Genomic DNA, 12319 nt, shown 5'->3' on the forward strand with positions numbered 1-12319 from the left:
TGGAGTTTGGCCCTTCCCTTTTCCCCTGCGTGTGGTTTTCCTTTCTCTGGCGCCTACTGCACTTTTTATACACCTTTATCACAGCAGCCAATTGTCTTGTAATTTGTAATCTTGTCTCTACCAGTAGACCTCTAGGGCGGGTGATTGGCGCTGGTTCTCAGACCCCGGTTCAAATTCCAGCTAAGCCACTAGCTAGTAGCTTTGTGACTTTAGGCAAATTACTTAACCGCTCTATGCCTCGATTTCCTTATTAATTAAAAATGGGCACAAGACTCTCCATTGCCTGCAGTTGCTGAGAGAAATGAAGGTTACAGTTCACCTCAAGTACAAGGTATAATCAAAATAGAGAACTCCTAGCACGGGAAACATTTGTCAATTATCCTGACCTACCTTTATTTTGCGTATTCAAACATTTACTCGGTACCTACTATATTTCAGGCCCTCGGAGCGCTCCCTCCCTAATGTAGAAGCCTCACCTGCAGATGGTGGGCCTTGTCCCGGGAGCCGTCTCAGGATTGGCTCCGCCAAAGGGAAAACCCCGCCCACATCACTTTCCGTCTCTTCAATGATTGGGCTGGGGACATCCTGCAGGAGGTGAGTCGTAGGTTGCGCGTGCGTAGATTGAGGAGGAAGATGTCTTCCGGTGGGGCGGGAGGCGGTGACGTCAAGATGGTGGCAGGCGGGGTCCTCCCGTAGCCCTGGGGACGTTATATCTGTGGGCCTTCAGATCGCGTCACAAATCGGCGACTGAACCTTGGCTGTGTTGGCTGAGACGGCGAAGGCGGCGGCAGCGGCAGCGGCGGCGACAGCTCTGGGGTTTGTGTCTCGGGGTGTGTCGGCCGCCGCTGCTGCTTGGGCTTGGTATGTACAAATGGCTGGTTAGGATTCTCGGCACCATTTTTCGCTTCTGTGATCGGCCGGTGCCCGCTGCCCGGGCCCTCCTGAAGAGGCGGCGCTCGAACAGGTGAGCGGGGAGAGGGCTGAGTGTGGGCCTGTTTGTCCCCGTCCCCCTCCCCCACCCCAGGCTCCGCCGATAGCGCTGATCCAGCCAGGCAGGCCCGGCTCAGCCTAAACCCAGCCCAAATGCGTAGCTGGGCCGGGGTGGTAGAGGTGCTGGTCGCGGGTGTCCTGGTGACGTAGTAGCTTCCTTCATCCTGTGCGGATGCTGCCCCTGATGATGGAAGGAGCTAGTTGTCTTTGGAGTGGCAGATAATGATTAGGATTTTTTTATTTTCTCGGAGCCCATGCTGCTTCCTGTCAATAAATGGGGCTTTATCATACTTTGCTGCTCTTAGGTTGAGAACTAAAAATTTGTTTTGGCTCACTGCTTACAAAGCACACTCCCAAATGTCATCTGGGCAATAACTGCAGTTAAGGGAAATTAGATTGCTAGCTTGTCCAAAGCCGTTTTGGCTGCAAATACCGTTCTCTTAGCACCGAGACAGTAGCTGTCTTGTTCTGAAACAGCTGTCCAACAGTGTTGTGTGTGTATTTGGGGAGAGAGGTAGGGAGAGTGGTTCTTTGCTTTAGAATTAGTGTATGAGGGGGAAAAAAAGGTACTTCATTCCTTTAAAAAGATCACTATTCTATATTTGAAGTTAAAATTTTGGGGAAACCAAAAGCTGTTCGTTCTTAGCATTTATTCCTTGGTTTGTCCCATTATTTATAGTGTGAGCCCCCTTCCTTAAGAATTGAGAGAATAAAATACCATACCAATTCCGTATACGTCCCCCAAGCTTTTAGATCAAATTTACTTTCTTTTTTTTTAAAATAGAAAAAAGGTGGTGGGTTCCATTCCCAGTGGGGTCTCTTTCTCTCTCCCTCCTTCTCTTTCTTCCTCTCCCTCTAAAATCAATATATCCTCCAGTGAGGATAAAAAAAAGAAATAGACTGTTGATGTGTTCCAGAGAGAGCAAGGTTTCAATTTAGTCTTCCTTTCTACCTCTCTGTAAGGTTGATACCATGATCATTTGAGGACATCTTGTAATAGAATAATGGTTACTATATATGCGGGTAGTATTTAGAGGGCCTTGTGCAGAGGTTGGTGCATGATACATACTTGATACATATTTGTTAAATAAAGGAATGTGAGTTTGCTCTCCCCTGTCCTCTCTCTTTTTGCTTTGAATTCCCTGCTAGCCAGGGAAACTTTAGTTTGGAGATAAAAACCCTGTTCTTACCACACATCCTTAATCAAAAACAACTCTTCTCAAGGTAAGCCATTTTTCAGTCAAAATGAAGCCAGGAGGTCTTGTTGGGATGTTTAAAATAATGACCTGAGTGGTATATTCCTGGGATTTATTCTGTTCATTTTTTGTAAATAAGATCAATCACAATCATCTTTAGAAAGGTGATCATGGGAGGAGATGGGCAAACGAGGACATCTGTAATAGCATCAGTAAAAAAATAAAAATAAAAAAGGTGATTATTAGTGTACCATGAACCTTTGACATTGTTGAGGTATAGGTCCAATAACTTTTCTGAATTTTCAAATTCTTCGTTACCACTATTTCCAAAAAATGCAGTTAAATATATAACAGCTTTTCTGGCTAAGCACTATTTTCAAGGTGTCATCTTTTTAAAAAACTTTTTTTTAATTTATTGATTTTTAGAGAGAGAGAGAGGCATCAATTTATTGTTCCACTTACTTACGCATTCATTGGTTGATATGTGCACTGATTGGGGATTGAACCCACAACCTTGGTACATCAGGATGATGCTCTAACCAACTGGGCTACTCCACCAGGGTTCGGGGGTGTCACCTTTCAAAGGGAAATTATTTGTTGTTTTTAAGTCATTGCCTTAGAGAAGAACCTGTGCCCTTACCTCTGTTCACTTACTAAGTGAAGTGATTTCTGGCCAGTTTCAAGTTGGTACTTTAGCCAGATTACAGATGACTGTATAGTAGGGAGTTTTGGGCTTTCTCAAATAGTTGAAACGATAGGGTTAAGTCCTACTATGGAGTAGCATTCTCTTCTAAAACCTCAGTTTGATCTCATTTTATGGCCAAGTAGGTAGAAGGAGGTGGAGGTGTGTCATATAAACACTAAGCTTGCTTACAGAAATGGGCATGTATATGCGTGCGTATATATATATCTATATATACATTTTTTTATCTCTTCTCTTTTTTTAGCACTTCGTTATCTACAGTGGACACTGATGAAATACCAGCCAAAAGACCAAGATTAGGTATTGAATATTAATTTTAAAAATTAGTGTTTTAGCAGCAGTCCATTACCTTAACCACTTGCCACCTCGTCCCCACATAAAACTTAGTATTTTAATAAGAGAACTATATGCATGTAATAGAGTTCAAAAGGTAAAAAGTATATGAAGTGAAAAGTCTCTTTCTGTTCTTTTTCTACTCAGTTATCTTTTCTGGATGTAACCACTTTTACCAGGGGATTAAGTGTCTTTCTAGATAGATAAGCCTTATAGGTTGAATATACATTTTCTTAAAGCTTTTTTAAAAAATGTACATTCTAAAATTCTAAATCTTCCTATAAAGAAAAGTTTCTTTTTAAATTTGAGGAGAAATCATTATAAAAACTACTTCAAACTGTCATCTGGTTCGGATAGCTGAGTGAACCAATCTAATTAATGTGTTGCCCCAAATTGTTTACTTCCTTCTTCCTTATAATCTGAAGAGCTAGACATCATTTGATAGAAGAGAATAAAATTATAGTAAAGGGGAAAGGCACAGTGGGATACTATAATAATATTTTCCTCTTTTCAAAAATGCATGTGAATTTGGATGTACCTCCAGATGTGGTAGTGAAGAGTCGACAAGTCTGTGTTAAGATTTCATTTAAATCTGATGAGTACTTACTGAGCATGTCTTCCTGCTAAGTGCTGACTTTGGTTCTACAGGAAATACACAAATGAGAAGACAGGATCTCTATTTTAAAAACCTTACAGTTATAAGGGTATAGGATTGTATAGTGGGGAATATAAAATAAGCACATAAATAATACCAATGCCAATGAGGCTGTGATAATGAGATAAGAAAGGTAGTAACAAAATACTGTCCAATTTTCAGCTAGTTAATAGTTTCAGTGGATATTCGATGAAGGAGCTAGAATGTGGTGAGATGGATCTTGAAGGATGAATAGGATGTCAGCAGAGAGCAATAGGAAGGAAAAGCTTTCCAGGGAGAGGGGAAAGGATTAGAAAGTTGTGCTGTTCAGGCACTAGTGAAGAGAACTTAGGGGGAAAAGTTAGCAAGAGAAAGGTCAAATTGTGGAACACTTTGAATGCCAGGAATATCCAAATTCATTAGGATGATACCTCCCGAAGCACAGGATAAATACCAGTTAGGAAATGATGTAGGAGGTACAGTGTTCATAATGTTAAGTAACATTTGAATTATGTACTAAAAAAGTTGTAATCTTTTCAGTTGTTTTAAATTTCTGATTATTTTAAGGAGAAAATCTTGATTGAATGCTTAGTTGGACTTCCATACTTGTCTAACACAGTTCACCTTTGAACAGCATGGGGTTAGAGGAATTGACTGCCCCAGAAAGTCAAATCCACATATAACTCTGGACTTCCCCAAAATAATTTAACCACTTACGTTGATTGGAAGTCTTACTGATAAATAGTCGATTAACATTTATTTTATAATATATATTACATGCTGTATTCTTACAATAAGGTAAGCTAAAGAAAAGAAAATCATGAGGAAAATACATTTACAGTATTGAAAAAATCTGAGTGTAAGTGGACCTACGCAGTTCAAACCTTTGTTATTCAGGGGTCAACTAGAACGTAATCTGTTGTGTTTTCATTTCTTCTTTTTTTATTCTTCACCTGAGAACATTTTTTCATTGCTTTTATTTTTAGTTTTTAAAAATATTTTATTTTCAGAGAGGGGAAGGGAGGGAGAAAGAGAGGGAGAAAAACATCAATGTGTGGTTGCCTCATGTGTCTCTGCCCCTGCGCCCCACCCCACCCCCACTGGGGACCTGGCCTGCAACCCAGGCATGTGCCCCTACCAGGAATTGAACCCGTGACCCCCTGGTTTGCAGGCTGCCGCTCAGTCCACTGAGCCACATCAGCCAGGGCACATTTTTTTCATTGCTTTTAGAGAGAGAGGGTGAAAGAGGGAGACAGAGGGAGAGGAACATTGATGTGAGAGAGAAACTTTGGTCGGTTGCCTCTTGCTTGTGTCCTGACCAGGGGACTGAACTGCAACCTAGGTATGTGCCCTGACCTGGAATCAAACCCACAACCTTTTGGTTTATGGGATGACGCTCCAACCAACTGAGCCACATGGGCTAGGGCAGTGTTTTCCAGGCAAATAATGTTGTTTTACGTTCACAGTAGTAATATAAAATTATCTTTCAATATCCAAAGAAACCCAAAGTACTAACTCAAAAGAATATACACACTCCCTTGTTCATTGCAGCATTATTTATAGTAGCCAAGATACAGAAGTAGCCCAAGTGTCCATCAGTAAACAAGTGGATAAAAAACGGTTTGGTACATTTATACAATGGAATACTACTTGGCCATAAAAAAGAATGAAATCTTATCATTTGTGACAGCATGGATGGACCTAGAGGGTGTTACACTAAGTGAAATAAGTCAGACAGAGAAAGACAAATACTGTATGGTTTCACTTACATGGACTCTAAAGAACAAAATAAACAAAGTAGAAACAGGCTCATAGATACAGAGAAGAGACTGTTGCCAGAGGGGAGGGAGATTAGGGGACTGGGTGAAAAAGGCAAAGGGATTGAGAACAAATTGACCCTGGCCAGTGTGGCTCAGTTGGTTGGATCAGTGTCCTGTAGGCCGAGGGCACAAGACTGGGTTGCAGGTTTGGTCCCCAGATGGGTGCATGCCAGAGGCAACTGAGTGATGTTTCTCTCCCTACCTCTGTCCTTCCCTTCCCCTCTCTAAGCAAGTACAAATTGGTACTTACAGAATAGTCACAGAGATATAAATTAAATTATAGCATAAGGAGTATGTATCTTAATAACTGTGTGGGGCCAGTTATTAACTCTGTAAACTGCACACTTTTATAACCACTATGCTGTACATGTGAAACTAATCCAGAATGATACCGAATGTAAACTGTAATTGAAACTTTAAAAAAGTTACCTTTCAAATACATCTGTTTAGCCAAAAAAAGTCAATTTTACAGAAAAGTATAAATAAATAACAGTATGTGTTAAAAAAAGAATAACGTTGACAGTGAAATTAGAGTCTTCTGAAACAATTTTGGCAATCATCCACTTTATAGACGTCTGTGTTAAGGGTCTCGTCCTCCGTGATTTCCCTGAGTAGAAAACTAGAGGGGAACCTAAGCCCAGGGGGAAGCAGTGAGTAGCAGAGGTAATTCTTACTGGCAGGATTTGTAAAGGTGTATAGCAGTGCTCTCCAACAGAGCTGTGTGCCGTGATGGCTTCTAAGCACTTGAAGTGGGTTAGTGTGACTAAGGAACTGAATTTAATTTTAGTTAACTTGAAATTTAGGTAGCTTACATTTGGCTGCTGGCTCCTATGACAAGCAGTACAACTCCTGGTTGCTTTTCAGGAAGGGTAAAAGAAAAGGAGGGCCTTAGAATTTCAGGCTCGTGATTTGTAGAAGAAAGGGGTTTTACGAGATCCACTTAGTTTAGTCTCAGGAAAATAAGTGGTCTTATCCCCACTTTACAGATGAGGTAACCCCCCTGCCCCCTGCCTTTTTTCCCATTCAATGAGAACTTTTGACATAATCTTGGGCATACTCAGATTTTGACAAAATTTATAGGAAAATAAATAATACATTACTTTGTAGTGTCCACTATTGAACTACGTTGTTAAGAGGAGTGCCTCTTTTCCTCTGGGTTTGGATGACTGTCTGTGGGTTAAGCATCAGTCTTGAAAGCTCTCTTTCTCCCCTGTGAAATTCAACATTGTTAGAGGGATAACCTGGAACTCTTTCTAATTCCTAAAATAAGAAACAGGTTATTTGTAAACTGTCATCCTTTCAACTATTCTCTAGTTACAGATTACTTCAAATTGGATTCTGCTTTACCCAGCTATCACGTCTTCCCTGCTGTTTAAGTTATTTCCCTTTCTGTAAAGTATTTTGTGTTATATGTTCTGGAGTGCTTGTTGCTTAAAAGCCATCATTTTAACTTCAGACTATTTTTCTCTAAAGCAGAATGTGGCTGAAGTGATGATCTTTTCAACTGGTGCTTTAGAATGCCCTTAAGTAGGACATAGAAAGGAAATTGTAGAAAATAAATGATCAATGGAGGAAGTTAAGAAAGGGACAGTGAGAAAAGGAGGAAGTTGGACCCCTCCCCCATGTTTATTTCCTTATTTTTTTTTTAAGATTTTATTTACTTTAGAGAGAGGGTAAGGGAGGGAAAAAGAGAGAGAAACGTCGATGTGTGAGGGATACATCCATCGGTTGCCTCTCACACGCCCCCAACTGGGAACCTGGCCCACAACTCAGGCATGTCCCTGGCTGGAAATTGAACTGGCAGCCTTTTGGTTTGTGGGCCAATGCTCAATCCACTGAGCCACAGCATCCAGGGCTATTTACTTATTTTGTAAACTTTGTGTTTGATTGGCAGGGAGGGGTGAGTCTGAGATCTTCCAACACATCTGCAGTAGAGAGATAGCTTTGTTTTATCATTGATGTTTAAGAATTGCATATCTTGATATACTTAACTAATGTTTACCCTGGGTGTAGCCAAGATGCAGTAGGCACTTAGTAAGTAGTTGTTTAGGACAACTATATTGTTACTTGCCCAGGAAGTAAGGAGAGACCAGTGAGCAAAATGGTATTTCCTGCAGGAGTCTGCCATACATAGTGACTATAAGCTTCACATTATTAAGTTATGCCCCTGTCTCTTGGATATAGATTTCTTTTTGTATATCCAGGAGAACTCACTGCTTGAAAGTTTTTGTTTCAGGACTTTTCTGTGTGTGAATCAGTGTGTGATTTGTTAAACTGATGGTTTCATGTTTTTGTAGCTTCACAGATATTTTACTAAAAAAAACCCCAAAAATCACAGTGCCGGGCCCTGGCTCAGTGGATTGAGTGCTGGCCTGTGAACCAGAGGGTCACTGATTTGATTCCCAGTCAGGGCACATGCCTGGGTTGCAGGTTGGGTCCCCAGTGGGGGGGGGCTTGAGAGGCAACCACACATTGATATTTCCCTCCCTGTCTTTCTCCTTCCCTTCCTCTCTCTTAAAATAAATAAATAAAATCCTTTAAAAAATCACAGTGCTGGAATTCCAGTTATTCAGGCAAGAGAAAAACTTTTTTACAGATACCTTTTTATTTCAATGATTGAAAATAGGACTCCTAATAAAAATTGAAAGACCTTTTTAAAGATACAGTCTTACTGTTTTGCCAGAAGTTTAATACTTTGTACTTATATTAATCTGTACATTATCTATATTACACTTTCCAGATTGCTTTATTCACCAAGTGAAAAACAGTCTCTATAATGCTGCCAGCTTACTTGGATTCCCACTCCAGCTGACCACAAAGCCCATGGTAACTTCTGCTTGGAACGGAACACGGAATGCAGCCCCTTCAGGAGAGGTCAGTGGGGCTAGGGCTTTGCTGGGGTTACTGAGTTTTGTACTTAATCATTGAAATTAAATTTGGGAAATGCTCTCATTTTAGCAATTAATGTGTAGAATGACTTGTTTCCAGAAATGTTCATGTCTTTATTGGTCTTGATATAAAGGGAAAAATATTAGAAGTTAAGAAATTACATACTTAAAAAATACGTATAAAGAGCCTAATTACTAAATAATAAGTATGTTCGAAGACCCTGGAATTGTTATTTTTATACATCATTTGTGAGTCTTTGCAAATTAAACGTCTGGTCTTATTGATGATATTTCTTCTGTGAGCTAGCTAAATAATCAATAGAATGGTTTGTTTTCTATTAGAAACTTAAATTTTAAAATTATGTACTACAGAGATCATTCTGTTTGATTTTAAGGTATTTTCGAACTCTTCATCTTGTGAACTGACAGGGTCCGGATCCTGGAACAACATGCTGAAACTGGGTGAGGCGGTCAACAGTACTGCTGTTTCCCCATCTCCTCCTGCCCCTTTTTTCTGGGTTTTGAGAAAATGAAAGGAGAACACTGATTTGGGTTGGGATGAGAACACAGACATTTTGTCCATCATTCTAAAAACAAACAGCTTTCCTTTGGAATTGTCTTTGAATTTACTGTGTTTTCTATTTGTATTATCAGTGTCCTTAATGTGACTTAGATCAAGTTTCATTCATTCTAAAACAAAACAAAACAAAACAAAAAACATAAACATTTCCTGAGAGTTTACTCAGTGTCAGGCACTGTGCTAGGTTATCAGGAATAATAAAATAATAAAACCTTTAATAACAAGACAAATAGCAATAATAAAAATAGTAAAACTCTGCCTGAGGGACATCATGTGATTGAGGAGAAACCTGAGGTTCCCAGTTCTCACAGTTCTATGGATTAGGAACCTCTGTGTCACCCGTGCCCCGGAATGTCAATGTCATTGTTGAATACACCGCACACAATGCTGTGGTGGGGGAATAGGAAGAAGTCAGAGTCCTGAAAATGGTGTGATCTCTGCCAGGCAGGTGGGTTTGTAAAGTTTGAGAGGAAGGGGGAAAAGGGCTTTTAGGGAAGTTGCGGGTTCAGAAGTCGGAAGTGGAGGAAGCTAAGGAAGTGATAAAAACCTTCAAGCAGTGCTTCTCAAACAAACTTTTTAAAGTAAAGTACCGCTGGTGGCAGAGAAGAGAGAAGGAGAGTAACTGTGCACCTCTGAGTCCGAGAATCTAGTTCCGAAGGGACCTGGGACAAAGATGATACTTCTTTGAAGCCTTTAATCTTATTTTAAAAGTTAATACAAATTAAATTTCATAATCTATTCACATTGTTTGAATATATAAATGTTTAAAGTTATTTACCATAGGGAAGGGATGGTGGATTTCTCTTGTGCCTGGAGGTGCCGGCACTGTGTTCCTCTAAGTTTGTACAGCCTAGTCAGAGAAGCGCATTACTGCTAGGGCAGGTTTCTTACAGAAAGAAGTCCACAGTCTCTAATACGAAACCCTTAGAAATGTGTTTGGGGTTTTGAATTTATCCTATTTTAGATATATTGTGTTTATTGAATATTATTTAAAAATACCCATTGGGATTAAACATTGGCTCTACTCAGGTTTTGCAAACAAATGAATTCAGGTTAGTTTAGGTTTTGCTGCTATTGACTTATGAAAAAACTTTCAGTGTTTTTCTGTTGCATTTTGGAGTCCCCAGGAACTCCAAGCCCCTGTAAATGGCTCCAGCAGAAAATGTGGCCGATGAAAATTTGGTTACCATTTTTTGAAGTATGGTAGCCATCTGACAAGTATTAGAAGCTTCCGGCGAAATGTAGTAACATATGGCAGGTTTTCACTTAAAAATACTTGTTTTCTTGGGAAGAAGAAATAATTAGACAAATTTACTCAATTTGATTAGATTATGGGGGGGTGTTGTAATCATTGAGTTCTTCATGCCTCTTATCGGTCCCAGCAAGCAAAACTTAGAGAAGTTTGCGTGTGATTGTTACTGTTTATCTGAGATCAAAGACAAACTAAGCACTATTGCTTTTCCTTTGACTTTACGAAGTTTGCGCTGGACCTCTGGGCTGTATAGTAATATAATCTGAAAAAATACGACATGGAGTTCTACAATGTAGACTGATCACACAGTTTTTTTTCTAATGCAGGCTGTTCATAAGTGTTTTGTTTTATTTACTTTTTTACAATTACAAATGAATTTTCAAAATAGGTAATAAATCTCCCAATGGAATAAGTGACTATCCAAAGATCAGAGTGACAGTAACTCGCGATCAGCCTCGCAGAGTCCTGCCTTCCTTTGGGTAAGTGTTACACTCTGCCTTCTTTAAATGGGAACTTGGCACTTATTAGGGGCTCACTCCCGCTAGCAAGGCATTCTTACTCTTACTCTATTATGTAATCTCATTAAGTAAGTACTCTGAGGTTAGTGGCTTACCGAATATCATATAGCTAGTGAGAAACTTGAACTTGTTACTTTTCTGCCATTTTATATGCCCATAGCATCTGATTTTGAAAACCTTTTGAAAAACAATTGTCATTAACTTCTGAAGTTTTTAAAAAGTATAGTATGCATGCAGAAATGTGCAGAAATCATGTGTCTAGTCCAGCCTGATGAATTTTCATACACTGAACTGTTCTTTTATTAGTAATTTTCTTCTCCTCCTTGTGTTTTCACTTTATAGAATTTCTGCTGCTTGCATATTAGACCTTTTGGATTGATATAATGTTTAAGCATATTCTCTTTTTGTTGTTGTCCTTGCCCTTAAAAAAAAATCTTTTACTGATTTTTTTTTTTTTTGTCAGGGAGGTGCTTCATAGTTTATAAGTTGTAAGCATCCTCCTACCCCCTACTCCCCATGGTTTTTCTTTCTCCGGGCATCTTGTTCTTACTGTAGGGATGCACTATGTTTTATTATTTGTCTGAAGCTGTTAATTATTTTAAAATTTCTTCTCTACTTTGTCTGCTTCCTCTGAATTCCCTCCCCACTTTGGTTTATTTTTGGTCTTAACTTTCATATTAGAGTCTTTATTCAAATACCTGGTAATCCTTGGCCGTCCACTCATATTTGAGGATGGGACACTTACTGACAACTCTCTGGAGCTCTCTGGAGTTGGATAAATGGTTGATTTTACAACTAGAAAAGAAAATGCAAAATGCATTTGGAACATCCTGTGCCACAAATTAAAGGAGTGCTCAGAACCTGGGGTCATGTCAACACGACACAGGAGGAAACTTGAAGGGGCTTCCACTGGCCAAATTGGGGACAATTTAAGCATTAAAATGAATAAAGACAGGAATACAGGTGCTAATAAGTGTGTACCATGGGAGGGAAAGATCTTTATGGTAGGGTGCCACTAGTAAGTGTAGAGGGGGGTGATAGAATTAGAACTAGTTACCATTTTGTAATTATCATAGTAGTAAATGACAAATACAGGAATTAATTGAGCTCAAGTTAGTAAGTAAAAGTTTGATGAAGTATGCGGTATTTACATAAACCCAAAATGTCTCACAAATTACTTGTTAATTACAAAGGGAAAGATAGTAACTTTAAAGAAACTTGCTTGATACCACCTTAACCAAAGGAACAATGTTGAAGGCAACCCACAACGAGACAAACGGACATCATGGCCTCCAGATGTATTGCACTGAGAAGGACATCATCAGTTAATTCATATTCCTGCAAAGTCAGTAATAGGAATCTAAGAATGAGAAAGCTGATTAAGGCCTGTATTCCTCATTATAAT

At 39.5% G+C, this 12319-nt stretch overlaps 1 protein-coding gene across 3 annotated transcripts in view; it reads left to right on the forward strand.

Annotated features, from left to right (window-relative positions):
• The first annotated feature begins 617 nt into the window (after nucleotides 1-617).
• The window catches only part of SENP2 (SUMO specific peptidase 2), a 35788-nt gene continuing 24086 nt past the window's right edge, over nucleotides 618-12319 (forward strand). Inside the window, exons 1-5 of one of the 3 annotated variants that reach the window (XM_024564399.3) lie at nucleotides 618-964; nucleotides 3134-3189; nucleotides 8417-8550; nucleotides 8960-9026; nucleotides 10785-10875. In XM_024564399.3, coding sequence (XP_024420167.1) covers nucleotides 864-964; nucleotides 3134-3189; nucleotides 8417-8550; nucleotides 8960-9026; nucleotides 10785-10875 — 449 coding nt within the window. In that variant the 5' untranslated portion in view covers nucleotides 618-863. The remainder of the gene's footprint in view (nucleotides 965-3133; nucleotides 3190-8416; nucleotides 8551-8959; nucleotides 9027-10784; nucleotides 10876-12319) is intronic. The other 2 variants (XM_024564393.3, XM_024564405.4) reach the window with 2 other exon arrangements.

Source organism: Desmodus rotundus, chromosome 2 (genome assembly GCF_022682495.2).
Source record: "Desmodus rotundus isolate HL8 chromosome 2, HLdesRot8A.1, whole genome shotgun sequence".
NCBI classification, from domain to species: domain Eukaryota; kingdom Metazoa; phylum Chordata; class Mammalia; order Chiroptera; family Phyllostomidae; genus Desmodus; species Desmodus rotundus.